At 42.7% G+C, this 19260-nt stretch overlaps 1 protein-coding gene across 1 annotated transcript in view; it reads right to left on the reverse strand.

Moving 5' to 3' along the window:
* znf536 (zinc finger protein 536) overlaps positions 1 to 19260 on the reverse strand; it is a 105344-nt gene that overhangs the window by 54767 nt on the left and 31317 nt on the right. Inside the window, exon 2 of the mRNA XM_038969501.1 lies at positions 5908 to 6066. Coding sequence (XP_038825429.1) covers positions 5908 to 6066 — 159 coding nt within the window. The remainder of the gene's footprint in view (positions 1 to 5907; positions 6067 to 19260) is intronic.

Consider the following 19260-nt stretch of genomic DNA (forward strand, 5'->3'; position numbering starts at 1 on the left):
TCAGTTTTTCACAATTCCTTACATTTAATCCGAGTAAAACATCTCTGTTTTAGGTCAGTTAGGATCACCACTTTATTTTAAGAATGTGAAATGTCAGAATAATAGTAGAGTGAATGATTTATTTCAGCTTTTATTTCTTTCATCACATTCCCAGTGGGTCAGAAATGTACATACACTCAATTAGTATTTGGTAGCATTGCCTTTAAATTGTTTAACTTGGGTAAAACGTTTCAGGTAGCCTTCCACAAGCTTCCCACAATAAGTTGGGTGAATTTTGGCCCATTCCTCCTTACAGAGCTGGTGTAACTGAGTCAGGTTTGTAGGCCTCCTTGCTCGCACAGGCTTTTTCAGTTCTGCCCACAAATGTTCTATAGGACTGAGGTCAGGGCTTTGTGATGGCCACTCCAATACCTTGACTTTGTTGTCCTTAAACTTTGGAAGTATGCTTGGGGTCATTGTCCATTTGGAAGACCCATTTGCGACCAAGCTTTAACTTCCTGACTGATGTCTTGAGATGTTGCTTCAATATAGCCACATAATTTTCCTACCTCATGATGCCATCTATTTTGTGAGTGCACCAGTTCCTCCTGCAGCAAAGCACCCCCACAAAACATGATGCTACCACCCCCGTGCTTCACGGTTGGGATGGTGTTCTTCGGGCTTGCAAGCCTCCCCCTTTTTCCTCCAAACATAACGATGATCATTATGGCAAAACAGTTCTATTTTTGTTTCATCAGACCAGAGGACATTTCTCCAAAAAGTACGATCTTTGTCACCATGTTCAGTTGCAAACCGTAGTCTGGCTTTTTATGGCGGTTTTGGAGCAGTGGCTTCTTCCTTGCTGAGCGGCCTTTCAGGTTATGTCGATATAGGACTCGTTTACTGTGGATATAGATACTTTTGTACCGTTTTTCCTCCAGCATCTTCACAGGGTCCTTTTCTGTTGTTCTGGGATTGATTTGCACTTTTCGCACCATAGTACGTTTATCTCTAGGAGACAGAACGCATCTCCTTCCTGAGCGGTATGACGGCTGCGTGGTCCCATGGTGTTTATACTTGCGTACTATTATTTGTACAGATGAACATGGTACCTTCAGGAGTTTGGAAATTGCTCCCAAGGATGAACCAGACTTGTGGAGGTCTACAATTTTTTTCTGAGGTCTTGGCTGATTTCTTTTGATTTTCCCATGATGTCAAGCAGAGGCACTGAGTTTGAAGGTAGGCCTCGAATACATACACAGGTACACCTCCAATTGACTCAAATGATGTCAATTAGCCTATCAGAAGCATCTAAAGCCATGACATAATTTTCTGGAATTTCCCAAGCTGTTTAAAGGCACAGTCAACTTAGTGTATGTAACTTCTGACCCACTGGAATTGTGATACAGTGAATTATAAGTGAAATAATATGTCTGTAAGCAATTGTTGGAAAAATGACTTGTGTCATGCACAAAGTAGATGTCCTAACCGACTTGCCAAAACTATAGTTTGTTAACAAGAAATTTGTGGAGTGGTTGAAAAACAAGTTTTAATGACTCTAACCTAAGTGTATATAAACTTACGACTTCAACTGTAAATGTGTTAAGAGCAAGGGGGGTTGGAAAAAGTCAAGAATAAAACGATGTTTGTCAAGTACTGTGTGTGTATATATAGCTATACCATGTTTAGATTATACACATGGAAACCATTTTTTACCGAAAAAAAATGTTGCATTGTTACGCAAGACTGAATTGAATGATTTAATTCTCGCAGTAGTAAATCATGGATATAATTAGCAAATGGAATACTGCTCAAGTAATTTATCATTATTTGGAGGGCACCATTCCAGAAAAAGACTGTAGGATCTGCAGACCTACTGCACAGTTCTCAAATAAAGGGCCACAAATACAAACTCAATACAATATTGATACTGGAGAGAGAGAAAGAAAATTAGAGAGGGAAAGGGAGATAGAGAGAGAGGCTACCGTGTTCTTTTCTTTTACACAAGAGCGATTTTGAAGCATATTTAAAATAAACCATGCGAGATGAGCTTTTAACCCAATAAGTGCTTATCCTCTAAGCAGGATAACAAGGGCTTGGGCTGATTTAATAAGGAAACGTCCCTGATGCAAATGATCATTCTCAATTCCTTTAACTGGACAAAATGATATTCTAGGCCCAAAATTAGAGTGAAATTTGAGTGATTAGTTTTTTTGCAAAAACAAATAAAAAATTGTAAGGCTGTTAATGATGAAAATGGTTATCAACACCATCATTCAAAATATAAAAAACATAAGACGACATATGCTTAATCTTGGGCTTCAGACAGTTGAATATAACCAGTGACGTACAGTAACGGTACAGTAAACAAATAGGTGGGTAAACTCTGATCACCGATCGTGGTGAATAAAGTCACGCTTCCTAGACTTTCAATGCATTTTTCCACAAAAAGTGGGTAAACTGTGTTCACTTGCATTTAATATTATAATAATATAATATATGCCATTTAGCAGATGCTTTTACCCTCCACAACACCACTGAATATAACTGAACATATGATACCTATCTAAACAAACCTTGAAGAGTAATCAATGTACACATGGCTGGGAAATGTATACCGTAAATGTGTGGTGTGGTGTGTGTGTGTGTTCTTTGTGGACCATTTGGACTCGCTAAGACATCTGCTCAATCATACGTCAGGGGCATGTGTGACATCTGGGGAATATACTGTATCCTGCCTTGCAACATTACACACAATTTACTGCTAAAGGTCATTATGTACCCGTTAATCCACTTTTAATTGATATCAGTGCAAACAGCACAACCTCTGTGAAACACAACAGATCTCCATGGCACAAAAGAAAGGAATTATAATTTGTCCTTGTTTAGAAATATACATTTCTCTCCCCCCCAAAAAATGTAATATGTAATAAAGAAAACATATTAACACAATCAAGGGGAAAAAAATGAAATACAAATTCATAAAATATGGGGGCAACTATTTCCCGATCACCTGCCAACAGTACGATAAGAAAAGTCGATTTTCATGACAACTAATATAACGTTTAAATGTATCAATGGATTCATCCTCCCAGTGCTGGGACATAGCGTTTTTTTGCTCTACTTCTTTAAGCAGTTCCTCGACTCCAACATATTTCCTCTGGATTTGGATGCTTCGTCACAGCTCCATAGTAACCACTCAGAATAAACACCCAGAGCCACTACAGAGGGGCAATTACAACAGTTAATAGATATGACGTACTTTAAGATACATTTCCATATGGCTTTACGTAACGTTGAAAGGCGATTTCCACTGGAAGAAGTGCTGTTATTCAAATCTTATCTGGGCAGAACTGGGAAACCTTTCGGGAAAGGAACCGGTCCAAACGCCTAACCTTTCAGTCAATGTTAAATAGCATTTAATAAGGCTGTTGGTCAGCAACAAACATCAACATATGTTTTACTATACAGTAGTGTTGTTACATGCAAAGAGGTAGTAGTTTGGAAAAGGGTAGGGAATGTTGGTATTAAACCTGTTCATGAACGAGAAATTGAAATAACAGGGGCGAGAGAGGGAGGGAGGCAGAGAGATGGAGAGGGTGAGAAAGAAATGGAGAGAGGGAGAGAAGGAGAGAGAGGGAGAGAAATGGAGAGCAAGATCATGGGTCCCCATTGATTCATTCTGATTGGTTAGGTTAAGGTTATGTGACATGGGCAAGGCCTGGCTCTTTCTCTGTCCCCGTTTAAAGGTGAGTGGAAACTCTACTGGTTATTTCCCCTAAAGTTATGCGCAGCCATTGTCAAGAGCAAAGACCTTTTTATTTTTTACACACAGCTGCTTACTGCTAAATACTGCCTTGTCCAGAAGGGGACAATCTGTGTCTCTAATTGCTGTCACTGAAGCCTAGATTCATTATGTGACTTTCCCATTAAAATGTGAGCATTAATTTGTATAATGAAATATCACCCACTGCAGTGTTCATTAACTGTGGCCCCACACTGTATTCTGCACAATGTTAGCTACCTAGAAACTGTGGTTAATTTCACTAATGGATATTTTCCCACTCACTGTTCAAGAGGAAATTAATACTGTAACATTAGCTCTTTAACTTTTAGAGAAATTTAAATTCACTTCATTCCTTTCAACAAAATGTTAGCGAGTCATTAATCTAACATTGTGTTGCACAAGGCGAGCACCTCTCAGTAAGCAATGCCATTGTGCTGTTCAGACTGAATTAGGATGAAGGGCGCATTATGTCATCTCCGAGTTCCACTGTTTTGCCATCAAGGAGGAATCTTCCCAGGATGTAAAAGTCATCACCCTGATGTAATCATCATCATTTCAACCTGAAGTCAATCTGATAACGTACGAGTGATTTAAAGGGCAACATCTTGTAGACACATCAGACGGTTTCTGTGCACAAAGTGACCATGTTGAGTTGTGCTTACGCAGGGCCTGGCCTGCTGCACCGTGTAAGTTTAACGGAGGGCCTGGGTTGAGGCCTCTGTTTCCTATCTGCTGAAATATGGCCCTTCTGGGGACCCTTACTGTACCACTGAAAACAGGCATAACTCAGCCCCCCTCTGTTAGGTAACAGATTTCCATGTCCCACCCCCCTCTCTTGGCAGTGAGGTATTCAGAGGTCTGCAGAATCAGGGTTGAGGCTGCTCTCAATGACCTGGATGTGCTATTTTACACAAAGATCCTAATTATGCTAGTGCACAAGTGCTCCTGCGCTACGCCGAGCTACGAGCTACGCCGGCTCCTTAATTCCCCTCCAGACCAGAGGTATGTGGTCCTTATTAAAGGGGAGGGGGGAGGCACAGTTTGGGTGGTCTCCCTTCTCTCTTTTTAAGTGCATGGCGAAAAAAAGGGGGAAAAAAGCAAGCATTGATTTCCTCAGCTGCAAGAGATTTCCATTTTAAGTTCTGAAAGCTTGCGTCATGCCTTTCCTGGCACTTAAGGATTACATCTTTTGGGGGGGAACTGTAAAATGGTGTCTTCAGATACAGAGGTCAGGACATCAGGCGCTCTATCCGAGAACATTCACAGCTACGTGTAGAATAAGAACAGAGGCTGATAAGAAATGTAGATCTCCATGAGTATACGGGATGTACTTTGTCATTCCCAGGCCTAATCTGAGAAAGAGAGAAAGCAATGCAGACTGAAGAGGTATTGTAGCATGGTGTAGTAGACTGTCACTGTACACTCAAGCTCTCCCCTCAGCCAAGTAATTAGAGCACGGCTCTGAAGAAATGCTACACACTCGTTTCTAGGGTCATGCTCTTTTGTGTCTGATATGGGCTGACTCATAACATTATGCCATGGATTTTCACAGGCGGTCCAGTACAGTACTCGAAGCTACATTCCAAGCAGTACTCCAAAGCTACAAGGTACGCAAAAACACACTCAATGCAGAAACATATTGTAGAAACACGCTGTAACGTATAGCACATAGCATGCCTGATTAGCCTGTTTGGACAATAAGCAGAGCCGATGTCCTTGATCTAAGGTGACCTTAGAATGGCCCGGATATTTACTGGGACATGTCTACCTTGCGGTGTAGTGTAGTGGGGTACAGTATAACAGCCTGCTCTGGCTCTGGTCAGTCAACACAGTATCCACCTCATTACTCTCAATGGAACCACCTCCACCTCCCAGCAGCTAACACGGAAGGTTATCCAGGTAGAGATATATTTTGACACCGACATATGGATAAGATTAGAACAGTAGCTAAAGCAAACCACTGAATGCCATTGTCCCATTGATTACAGCACATTTCCAGGAAACAGCTGTGTGCTTCGAATAACTTTTCCCGCCAATGGTTTTGAACATGGCCAAATGGTGTTGACTCGAGTTGTAGGCAGAGAGCGGTGGCAGAAAAACGGTGATAGCAGTAATATCCAAGGGGAACTCACTCCACTGACCTGTGTGTATCCTCAGGTGGACCTTGAGGTGATGAGAGGTGCGGAAGGTCTTCCCACAGTAGGGGCAGTCCTTGATGGCCGAGCCCAGGCTCCTGTCCCTGTGCTGGGATGGGGCCTGCTGAACACTCCCCGCTGTCTTCCCCAGGTCATCCCCGACATCTGGAGCAACAAGAGAGACACACACAGACAGACACACACGGTGGTGAGTGTCACCTCAAACCGTCACCATGTCAGAAAACCCACTTTTCTTTGCTTTGTCCTCCTTTTCCATTCAAATCTGCTAACACCACACAAAGTAAAACACATCAATGGGTTCACGTTTTGCCGCTATTCCCCCCCCACCCCACCCGTTTCAAGCTGACAGAACGCTGACAGTTCATAAGCTTTCAGACTCCTTTAGAAACACCGGGCCGACCCCCTCCACACTCTCCCACTCCCGTCGTAATGTTTTATCCCCGCTATCATCATCTTCTGGTAGCATATGGCGGATTGTGTTGAAATTAACAATACAAAAAAAGAAACGGCTCTGTCAGCATTGGGCTAACGCGTCTCCGTAGCGCCCCGAGTTTGACAGGTAGCGTCGCTTCTGTCAGAGATACGAGAGGGTGATAAGAGTGACCTCACCCCGCTTGAACTGCCACTAATACCGCACCGACGTGTGGAGACCAACAACCGCTCTCCACATAATCACCCGAATCTCAGGAGGTACTGAAATAGATTTGAAAAGAGCTGACGGCGGCACAATCGTGAGGTGAGGACGTTGTCTCGTACATTGATGTGGGTCATGACCTCATTACATGACCAGCTAACTGTATAGACGGTTTCTCGAGAAGTCCTTGTAAGCTCTGATGTGCTGTGAAAGCTACACTCTAGTCGAGCAGAATGACCAACGAGGTGGAGTGAATCTCCAGAGCCCAATACCAACATGATAACCTTGTTTAACCACATACCCTGTTCCCACCGTGGGTACTTCTTACAGTAAGATAAAGTGTTCTGTTCATGTCTCTGGGACCACATCTGCTGCTTACGTTGCAAGCCAGTCAGTCCATGACCCACACCAGAGCCCACATAAGGTTCTAGTCCGGCACGTGACATGGTATGCGCGTGGGGAGGGTGAGCGTCTGTATAGAGCAGCCCACTTAGGCAACCATGCCACACAATCAAAAGCATTTCTTCCAGTAGCCTAATCTTTTCCTCTTTAAGAGTCAAATAAGGTTTAAAGAAAAGAAAGGCTGAAGACAGCAAGTCCTCCACTGATCACATGACTCTACACCCACATTGCCTATAGTACAGTGTACTATTGCAATTATGTGGATGTGACCCCCCCAAGCCAACAGGCATACAGTATTGAACAGTTTACATATCCTTAACTGTAATAACCATAGCCCCGTTCACACTGTACACCCAGTTCTGATCTGCATGTGACCTTTCCAAACCCACCCTCTCCAAACCAATGCCCAGACGCAAGGCTTTTCTAATCAATAATCACAACATGTCTGCAGTCCATATACAGATATAGGATCTTCATTTGATCACCCTATTGCAACTTTGAAACTTGTAGTATGTTGAGGTTTAAAAAGGCTTCTAAAGTTTGTCATTTCCACTTTTCCCTTATGAAAAATGTATCAACTGCTACAAAAATGTGCATTAATTATAATCCACATAATAGTTCACATTTCCTGTTGCTGCAGGATTCTTTTCTTGCTGTAGGAAACTGGCTCAAATGAAGGGCTCAGAAACAACAATAGCGTTTACTGGCCGAGAGTATTTAGCACCTCAGAGCATAATTTGTGCACCGATTTTACATGTAGAATCTACAGCTGCCGGTCCCTAAAGCACAACGCACAGACGATCGGCAGACGAACGCTAGATCCACATTTGGCGCGATGTGTTCGAGCCTTGAGATCCTACATCTGTACACATACTGTACTGTAACTAAATTCTCCACAAACACATTTATACCACTTGACATTTCCCCTCTTGGCAAAGTTTCCTCCTCTCACGTAGCAAACACAGCTCCACCTGTCCACCCCAGATGGAGTTGAACTGGAAGTTGAATTAAACCCCTAAAAACACAGCTTATGGCCAAGCCTCAACCTCTGGCCCTCTGTGTGGCAGGGTTAATAGTGATCCTGTTCCAGGAAGAGGATGCACTCCAGCATTTAACAGTCCTTCAATAATGAATGTTCCAATCGCTATGTACTCGCACGCAAACAAATACTCAAGCACACCTGCACACACACAATCACACACCAAAACTTCAATGTATCTGTTCATGTAGTGTATGGACGAGAGAGAGATAGAGAGAGGAGAGAGAGAGAGAGAGAGAGAGAGAGAGAGAGAGAGAGAGAGAGAGAGAGAGAGAGAGAGAGAGAGAGAGAGAGAGAGAGAGAGAGAGAGAGAGAGAGAGAGAGAGAGAGAGAGAGAGAGAGAGAGAGAGAGAGAGAGAGAGAGAGAGAGAGTCCCAGGCGATAGGCGTCCAGCGTGGTTGTCCTTAATCAGCTGACTGATCCCAAGCTTTTAATAGGGCTGTTCCAATTACTGTAAAAGTCATCCTGCGCCGTATAACCACAAATATTGACAGTTTATTGCGCAACACATTTATGACATTTGAAGGTCACCTCATACATTTACACGTGGTCTTCCAGAGGAGCGAGTCTGGGACAGAGAGATTCTCGATAACTCGCCCCCTATAACTATTCTCCATGTATTGATTTTCCATTGCTTTGCTCCTTTTTATGCAAAGGAAAAATCTGCAAAAGAAACAACAATAAAATGATTGTCACAAGCAAGCCATTGGCTTCATATATAACCCTGTTAAATCTTGCAACCATAACTCTCAATGCTATCTCTTAGAGACGGCTACAGTACACACACTGTTAGTGTACTGTTAGGCCACAGCTAGTGCTATACATGTTTAGTGCTTTAAGTTGGCTTAGTTCAAGTTAATATTACCCAGAGGGGAGCGAAAAGCCTTACATGGATATGGTCAGATGCTTTCACTGTTGTCATTTCTTAGTGATCAATGTCATTTCTACAATTACTATTGATTTAACAAGCACGTTTAGCTAATAAATAAAATGACACAATTGAATGAAACATCCTTAATACTACTGTACGTATCTTACACAGCAAACTGCAATGTTGTAGCTTGTTATTTTCCTTAGCTAATCTAATCTGCATTATCAATAAATACGTTGTTCTCGTTTCCGCCAAGCACTGCTTTTCCAGTTACATACAAACTGACACATCCAGGCTCTGTTGCAGTGGAATAATATCACACACATGCATATATAATTCAGGCTTTCTGATTTGAGACCAGCTCTGATTTTATTGGGCTCATCCAAACGTAATGGAACATAACAGAACAAAGGGCTGAGATCAGATTGGAGCAGAGTTGTACAGGCCATCTGGGAGGAGGATGAGTATCAGTCATTCTGGCTGCTGTCTGCTGCACTACAGCTCTGACACCATGAGCTCTGCTAGTGACACAATAAAAAAATCTCCTCAACCAACCAAGGGGAAATGCCACAGGAGCCCACCGACACATACAACACTCGTACCTGTTTGGGGGTGTGTGTGTGTGTGTGTGTGTGTGTGTGTGTGTGTGTGTGTGTGTGTGTGTGTGTGTGTGTGTGTGTGTGTGTGTGTGTGTGTGTGTGTGTGTGTGTGTGTGTGTGTGTGTGCGCGCGTATGCGTGTCTGTCCTCTGAGACAGCCCCTCCAGACGGACCACACCCTGTTCCCATTAATGGAGAAGACAACAACAACAAAGAAATAACTGAGGGGAAAAGGCCTGTTCCTTAATGGTGCTCTTTCAATCACACTTCCAGGCTAAATTGTTCTGTGGTTTTGATTACAGTGATATCACTTTCACACAAAAAAAAAAGATCCAATTGTGTCATAAAAACACAAGATGTCTCCCTCTCTCTCCATTATTCTAATGCATCACGTGTTCTGTCAAAGCCAGTGCCCTCTCCCTCTATGTAACTACTGTCATGCCGAGAAAAAAATGGTAAGGAAACGTGTGGATTTCAAAAAAAAAAGAGAGAGCAAGTAAAATGTGATGACATCATTTGAAAGGCATTAGGCTTTTCAAAATGCGCCCCGGGGGAGTTGATTTCCTTACGCCGGAGCAACACAACACCATCCGGCTGATGCTCTGTTCTCTTTTTTTATTTGGACGGGTGCCATCTTTGTGAACGGCTGGTTCATGCGAGTTAATCAATTTGAGGTTTAGTTACACTGCTGAGGCTAGCATTCTAGCCACTGCTAGAAAGTAATCTGAACTCGCAGAATTTATTAACCAAACACCAATTATCATTAAACACCACTGCATTATCCCTGCTTTTACTACCTGACAAGGACTACTTAATGAAATTTTAGATTAAAGTTATTTAGTGTGTGATTTATGGGCACAAAACTCCTAATGCAGACCACTATGCAGATGCTAGTGAAAGCACTTTTTTACACCAGGGACCCAGAACCCTCTAAGGTATCACAGCAACCAGCTTCAGACCAGGAAATACACTCAAGCATCTGAAAGACCACATGCACATGAGATGAACCCACTAGCACTTGGGCAGAGGGTGCTATCAGTGACCTGTGTAACAAAATGAAATAAAACACAATGAATAAGACATTCAGAAAGTGTTTACCCCGTGATGTTTGTGAGATGAAACAGCCGCAAAATGTGTTACATATAAGGCACGTGGGTAAACAGGGGCACCAGATGTTCTTTGATGTTAATAATGGCATTTATTATTAATATTAATTAGACCGAAATCAGCAATACATTTGGGCCATTTCCAAGTCAATTAAGCAAAATGGCATTCGGGAGATGTTGAAACGACATTTTAAGGCAGGTGTTCAGCAGTCCCCTTATAAAACATTTTCACAGCTACTGAAAAACAACTATTTTAGGCTGATTTTGTCTTTGTCGGCAGCCGGGTATTTGTTTTCTTGCTCCAAGCAGCGCCATGATTGAACCCTTCATTTATATATTAACAGAAATCGTTCTGTTTTATTTCCATTGTCAATATAACATAAATAGCAGTGATCTGATTAGTATATTAATGATGAGGCTGTGCCTTGGCAGTGAGTTGCTTATGTGCATACATACACTGTATATGAGCCAGCAAAGTCCACACAGATTGACGAGAGAGATTAAACCAGAGATGAAATCATGATTATGATAATAACAATTTGTGAAAACACCGCGGATTAAATCTACTGTTGACAAAATTATTTTAACAGCTTAATTCTAGGGTACGGTACACAAGGCCAAATAGACACTTCAACACCAAATGCTGTTGTCAGTCTGGTCTCTCCTCACAGACCAGCAGTGTACTAGTACCAGTACCCGCGTCAACGGTAAATACCAGTCTGAAATTGTTTTAATTACAGAGCACATGGTAGTGCAACCCAGTGGGGGATGCGTTGTCTATATAATCCCGGACCCTATGTGTAAAGGGAAAATAATGTCATTTTAAAGCTCCATCCTGTGTAATCTGGACCTTGAAAGGGAAGCCCCACCTCCAGCTAGGTCCGATTTGGCAGAGTCTTTTTTTTTTAAGCTCCACGAGGCTGAGCCATACAATGGTACATTAACAATCTGTGCATTCATTTATCAGGGAGCTGGGTTTTGGACTCTGTGTTTATGGCGCACTGTACTTATCATCGCTGAAAATGAATGAACATGCCATGCCTCCCCTTGCAACAAACATGCACCTGTGCCGCAGAGATACTAATCACAAACATTTATATTTATTAGTACTGGTCTCAGTAAAATTGGTGTTAGAAAAAAAGAGGAGGAAAGATGGTCCTTTTTCTGCCTGCTGAAGGCAGAGGAGACATTTCTAAATTGTATTGTAGCACACATTTATTTGCTTATTTGTTCGCCTTTTTTTTTTTTGATTGATGAAGAGGTAGGGGAAATTATGTTAAATCAATTTTCTGTTTAATTTACATATTTTATGGATTATTCCTCTGAATGAAACTGGAGTCAGAACTCCCTGATGCCAAATACCATACCTGTACAGCCTTATTGAACTACAACACATCAAATCATGTGGCGCTCCATAAGGAATCATTCATCTCATTAATAAACTATAGGACTGGCCCACACAAGAGATTCAATAGAATACATTATCAGACATATACTGTACACTAAACCTCTTTATATCAAAAATGTTTCATATCATGGTATCATTTTGGAGGATGGCTAAGATACTGTTTAGGATGCATTCGACAGTGGACGTCCCCTCTGCTCTCCCCCCCCCCCCCCCCCCCCGCCTCCTCCTCTACCAGTGACAGAAGGTGCATCTCTCCCTCTGTAAAGGCTATGCCTCTGCCGAGCTAGGGGTACAGGCTTGGTGCCATAAGTTTCTCCCTGGCACGGGCCCATCTTTGTTTTCTCTTCTCAAGTCTGTTTCAGGCATCAAAGAGCATTGAAAAAACACCCAGACACAGCTAAAGAAGCATTGAGGTCTCACTAACGTTATCATTCTGCAGGATGATCACAGCTCCAGGGAGCGATGGCAGGACAGAGGGTTGGAGTGGGACGGAGACGTCCACCCGGACGCCGCTGTCTGTCCGTTTGCATGAGGGGAGCAAGGGAGGACGGGGGCATTTGACTGGGCTGAAGGGACTTACTGAGGTGGGCGTCTTTTAGGACACAAAGGCCAGAAGGAGGGTTGGGGGAAGGGTATTAATCAGGGTAAATATTCATCATGCACACTGTTTGGCAGGAAGTGAGTAGTTATCATTAGTGAAGGCTGAGTAGGTGTTGCTTTCTATGGATCCAGACTGGAGGAGGATGAACAGGAGGAGTGGAGGGGGGGCGATAAGGTGAGTGAGGAAGAGAGGCCAGGAGATAAGAGAGCATATCCAGTACTGATGAACTGATAACTCATGTGTCCCTGTATAAAGGAAACATAGCATGTACTACGAGAACTGCTATCCTACAATCATGGTAAACACAACCACTTGGTAATACAACACGTGTTCCAGGAAGACAACATATACCGTCTTTACAGTCCACTGTGTCAACGCTGCATGCATGCACTGTACCTTTAAAGACGAAAAAAATCATTGTCTGCTATCATTGATTTCCTATTCATTTTCCAACACACCAAATCAACAACAAGCACAATGGGCAATCATAAACTGGAGTTACAGATCCACATTCAAGGCTCTCTACCACCAGGTACAGTATATATATATATATATATATATATATATATATATATATATATATATATATATATATACACACATTTGCTGCTATAACAGCCTCCACTCTTCTGGGAAGGCTTTCCACTAGATGTTGGAACATTGCTGCGGGGACTTGCTTGCATTCAGCCACAAGAGCATTAGTGAGGTCGGGCACTGATGTTGGGCAATTAGGCCTGGCTTGCATTCAGAATTCCAATTCATCCCAAAGGTGTTTGATGGGGTTGAGGTCAGGGCTCTGTGGAGGCCATTTCTGTATGGACCTCGCTTTGCGCACGGGGGCATTGTCAAGCTGAAACAGGAAAGAGCCTTCCCCAAACTGTTGCCACAAAGATGGAAGAACAGAACAGTCTAGAATGTCATCGTATACTGTAGCGTTAAGATTTCCCTTCACTGGAACTAAGGTGCTTAGCCCGAAACATGAAAAACAGCCCCAGACCATTATTCCTCCTCCACCAAACTTCACAGTTGGCACTATGCATTCGGGCAGGTAGCGTTTTCCTGGCATCCGCCAAACCCAGATTCGTCCAGATGGTGAAGTGTAATTCATCACTCCAGAGAACGCGTTTCCACTGCTCCAGAGTCCAATTGCGGCGAGCTTAACACCACCATTATAAATAAAAACAGAAATACCTTATTTACATAAGTATTCAGACCCTTTGCTATGAGACTCCAAATTGAGCTCAGGTGCATGCTTTTTCCATTGATCATCCTTGAGATGTTTTTACAACTTGATTGGAGTCCACCTGTGGTAAATTCAATTGATTGGGCATAATTTGGAAAGGCACACACCTGTCTATATAAGGTCCCAAAGTTGACAGTTCATGTCAGAGCAAAAACAAAGCTATGAGGTCGAAGGAATTGTCAGTAGAGCTCCGAGACAGGATTGTGTCGAGACACAGCTCTGGGGAAGGGTACCAAAACATTTCTGCAACATTGAAGGTCCCCAAAAACACAGCAGCCTACATCACTCTTAAATGGAAGAAGTTTGGAACCAACAAGACTCTTCCTAGAGCTGGCCGCCCGGCCAAACTGAGCAATCAGGGGAGAAGGGCCTTGGTCAGGGAGGTGACCAAGAATCCAATGGTCACTTTGGCAGAGCTCCAGAGTTCCTCTGTGGAGATGGGAAAAACTTCCAAAAGGACAACCATCTCTGCAGTACTCCGCCAATCAGGACTTTATGGTAGAGTGGAAGCTACTCCTCAGTAAAAGGCAGATGACAGCCCACTTCGAGTTTGCTAAAAGGGACCTAAAGGACTCTTAGACCATGAGAAACAAGATTCTCTGGTCTGATGAAACCAAGATTGAACTCTTTGGCCTGAATGCCAAGCGTCACGTCTGGAGGAAACCTGGCACCATCCCTACGGTGATGCATGGTGGTGGCAGGTTCATTCTGTGGGGATGTTTTTCAGGGGCAGGAACTGGAAGGACAGTCAGGATCAAGGGAAAGATAAATGGAGCAAAGTACATAGAGATCCTTGATGAAAACATGCTCCAGAGCGCTCAGGACCTCAGACTGCGGTGAAGGTTCACCTTCCAACAGGACAACGATCCTAAGCACACAGCCAAGACAGCGCAGGAGTGGCTTCAGGGCAAGTCTCTGAATGTCCTTGAGTGGCCCAGCCAGAGCCCGGACTTGAACCCGGTAGAACATCTCTGGAGAGACCTGAAAATAGCTGTGCAACAACGCTCCCCATCTGACCTGACAGAGCTTTAGAGGATCTGCAGAGAAGAATGTGACAAACTCCTTAAATACAGGTGTGCCAACCTTGTAGTGTTATACCCAAGAAGACTCGAGGCTGTAATCGCTGCCAAAGGTGCTTCAACAAAGTACTGAGTAAAGGGTCTGAATATTATTGTAAATGTTATATTTCATAATTTTTTTTATACATTTGAAAAAATTGAGAAAAAAACTGTTTTTGTTTTGTCATTATGGGGTATTGTGTGTTGAAATGAGTTGCAAAATTAACAGGAAATATAGTCAAGACGTTGACAAGGTTATAAATAATGATTTTTAAATGAGAAAATAATTATATCCTTCAAACTTTGCTTTCGTCAATGAATCCTCCATTTGCAGCAATTACAGTCTTGCAGACCTTTGGCATTCTAGTTGTCAATTTGTTGAGGTAATCTGAAGCGATTTAACCACATGGTTCCTGAAGCACTTCCCACAAGCTGGATTGGCTTGATGGGCACTTCTTACGTACCATTCGGTCAAGCTGCTCCCACAACAGCTCAGTAGGGTTGAATTCCGGTGACTGTGCTGGCCACTCCATTGTAGACAGAATACCAGCCGACTGCTTCTTCCTTAAATAGTTATTGCATAGTTTGAAGCTGTACATTGGGTCATTGTCCTGTTGTAGGAGGAAATTGGCTCCAATTAAGGGCCGTCCACAGGGTATAGCATGGCGTTGCAAAATGGATTGATTGCCTTCTTTCTTCAAGATCCCTTTTACCCTGTACAAATCTCCCACTTTACCACAACCAAAGCACCCACAGACCATCACATTGCCTCCACCATGCTTGACAGATGGCGTCAAGCACTCCTCCGGCATCTTTTCATTTTTTCTGCATCTTACAAATATTCTTCTTTGTGATTCGAACACCTCAAACTTAGATTTGTCTGTCCATAACACTTTTTTCCAATATTCCTCTGTCCAGTGTCTGTGTTCTTTTGGCCATCTAATCTTTTATTTTTATTGGCCAGTCTGAGATATGGCTTTGTCTTTGCAACTCTGCCTAGAAGGCCAGCATCTCGGAGTCGCCTCTTCACTGTTGACGTTGAGACTGGTGTTTAACGACTACTATTTAATGAAGCTGCCAGTTGAGGACTTGTGAGGCGTCTGTTTCTCAAACTAGACAATCTAATGTACTTGTCCTCTTGCTCAGTCAGTCTATTCTGGTTAGAGACAATTTGCGCTGTTCTGTGAAGGGAGAAGTACACAGCATTGTGTAGCACAATCACCCGATCTCAATTTGGTTGAGATCGGGTGATTGTGGAGGCCAGGTCATCTGATGCAGCACTCCATCACTCTCCTTCTTGGTCAAATAGCCCTCACACAGCCTGGAGGTGTGTTCGGTTATTGTCCTGTTGAAAAACAAATGATGGTCCCACTAAGCGCAAACCATCTGGGATGGCGTATCGCTGCAGAATGCAGTGGTAGCCATGCTGGTTAAGTGTCAAATCAAATCAAATCAAATCCAAGTTTATTTGTCACGTGCGCCGAATACAACAGGTGTAGACCTTACAGTGAAATGCTTACTTATAGGCTCTAACCAATAGTGCGAAAAAAAAGGTGTGTGTGTGTGTGTGTGTGTGTGTGTGTGTAAGTAAAGAAATAAAACAACAGTAAAAATACATTTGAAAATAAGAGTAGCAAGGCTATATACAGACACCGGTTAGTCAGGCTTATTGAGGTAGTATGTACATGTAGGTATGGTTAAAGTGACTATGCATATATGATGAACAGAGAGTAGCAGTAGCGTAAAAGGAGGGGTTGGCGGGTGGTGGGACACAATGCAGATAGCCCGGTTAGCCAATGTGCGGGAGCACTGGTTTGGTAGGGCCAATTGAGGTAGTATGTACATGGATGTATAGTTAAAGTGACTATGCATATAAGATAAACAGAGAGCAGCAGCAGCGTAAAAGAGGGGTTGTGGGGGAGGCACACTGTAAATAGTCCAGGTAACCATTTGGTTACCTGTTCAGAAGTCTTATGGCTTGGGGGTAAAAACTGTTGAGAAGCCTTTTTGTCCTAGACTTGGCACTCCGGTACCGCTTGCTATGCGGTAGTAGAGAGAATAGTCTATGACTGGGGTGGCTGGGGTCTTTGACAATTTTTAGGGCCTTCCTCTGACACTGCCTGGTGTAGAGGTCCTGGATGGCAGGCAGCTTTTTTTTTTTTTTTTTTTTTTTTTTTTTTTTTTTTTTTTGGGGGGGGGTGGATCAGCTTAATATTGCGGAAAGAATGTTGCTTCCAATGTAATTGTCTGCATCATTTCCAATCCCCCATATTTTTTTGGGTAAATATATATATGGCAGGCAGCTTTGCCCCAGTGATGTATTGGGCCGTACGCACTACCCTCTGAAGTGCCTCGCGGTCGGAGGCCGAGCAATTGCCGTACCAGGCAGTGATGCAACCAGTCAGGATGCTCTCGATGTTGCAGCTGTAGAACCTTTTGAGGATCTCAGGACCCATGCCAAATCTTTTTAGTTTCCCTAGGGGGAATAGGCTTTGTCGTGCCCTCTTCACGACTGTCTTGGTGTGTTTGGACCATTCTAGTTTGTTGATGATGTGGACACCAATGAACTTGAAGATCTCAACCTGCTCCACTACAGCCACGTCGATGAGAATGGGGGCGTGCTCGGTGTTCCTTTTCCTGTAGTCCACAGTCATCTCCTTAGTCTTGGTTACGTTGAGGGATAGGTTGTTATTCTGGCACCACCCGGCCAAGTCTCTGACCTCCTGCCTATAGGCTGTCTCGTCGTTGTCGGTGATCAGGCCTACCACTGTTGTGTCGTCTGCAAACTTAATGATGGTGAAGTACACAGCATTGTACGAGATCTTCAGTTTCTTGGCAATTTCTCGCATGGAATAGCCTTCATTTCTCAGAACAAGAATAGACTGACGAGTTTCAGAAGAAATTTCTTTGTTTCTGGCCATTTTGAGCCTGTAATCGAACTCACAAATGCTGATGCTCCAGATACTCAACTAATCTAAAGAAGGCCAGTTTTATTGCTTCTTTAATCAGTACAACAGTTTTCAGCTGTGCTAACATAATTGCAAAAGGGTTTTCTAATGATCAAATAGCCTTGTAAAATGATAAACTTAGATTAGCTAACACAACGTGCCATTGGAACACAGGAGTGATGGTTGCTGATAATGGGCCTCTGTACATATTCCATTAAAAATCATTCCATTAGCCATTTACAACATTAACAATGTCTACACTGTATTTCTGATCAATTTTCTGTTATAATAATGGACAAAAAATGAGATTTTCTTTAAAAAACAAGGACATTTCTAAGTGACCCCAAACTTTTGAACGGTAGTATATATATATATATATAAAGATAGATAGATATATATATATAGATAGATATATAGATAGAGAGATATATATATAGCATCAGAGTTATATAAGCATCACAACCATTAACCGCTATTCTACATAAATTTAAAATGAATACAAAGTCTCATTAAGAGCCCATATTAAAATAGTAATTATCAAGGGGAGAATGTATACTGATCAATATCTCAATTACATAAATGTGCACTTAAAGATCTATATTATCATAAAGGTGATGAACACACTTAACAAGGCCAAAGAGGAGAGGTGCATTTCAGTGTGCTGTGCTTCAATTCAAGCTGTTCTGAATTGTACTGAAACTATCCCTCTCTCTCCCTCCACTGTTAGGGTGGCCGTAAATCCGGAGACCAAGGACATTTCCCATTTTCCTCTTATATGAACTTGTCCAGTGTCTCGGAAAATGAAATAAAAAGATTTATACTGCTGCTCTAAACACCGGGGTGTCTCGTGAGTGAGCCATACTGTCAGAATACATTAGAGAAAGGCCTGATTTTGGCAAAGTGGTATTAAAACAGTGGCCCTCCCCACAGCTCTACCTCCTCTCCAACAGTCCCTCAGGGTTAGACTAGCTCAGCCAAAACACCACCACTAATAAGGATAATACTAATAATTGCCCTGCATTATGGAGGCAAGAACCAAATTGAAATTAGATTTCCTTCCACTGTAAATAAAAAAAGGAGATCAATGCCAATGAAATAAATGAATTAAAAACCTGCCTCCCTCCTTCAGTTTGTAGTGTCTCAGAACCAAATCCCAGGCTGTCCTCTCCCCTTCTCTACTTGTCCCATAGCACCCAGTCCACCCAGTTTACACAGTCAATGCCACGCCTCACACATACCCCTTATTAAAGAGCACGCTCTGTTCCACTGGCAGAATGTTAATTTGTTATGAAGGTCATTGACAGAGAGTAATAATCACCATTGGGGATCTAACAATTTGCCATTTCAGAGCATTGCAGCAGCGCTGATGACTCAACTATTAATAGACTCCCCCCCCCGCGCCTTATCCGACTAAAAACTATTCTGGTATT

The sequence above is a fragment of the Salvelinus namaycush genome, chromosome 30, assembly GCF_016432855.1.
Source record: "Salvelinus namaycush isolate Seneca chromosome 30, SaNama_1.0, whole genome shotgun sequence".
NCBI classification, from domain to species: Eukaryota; Metazoa; Chordata; class Actinopteri; order Salmoniformes; family Salmonidae; genus Salvelinus; species Salvelinus namaycush.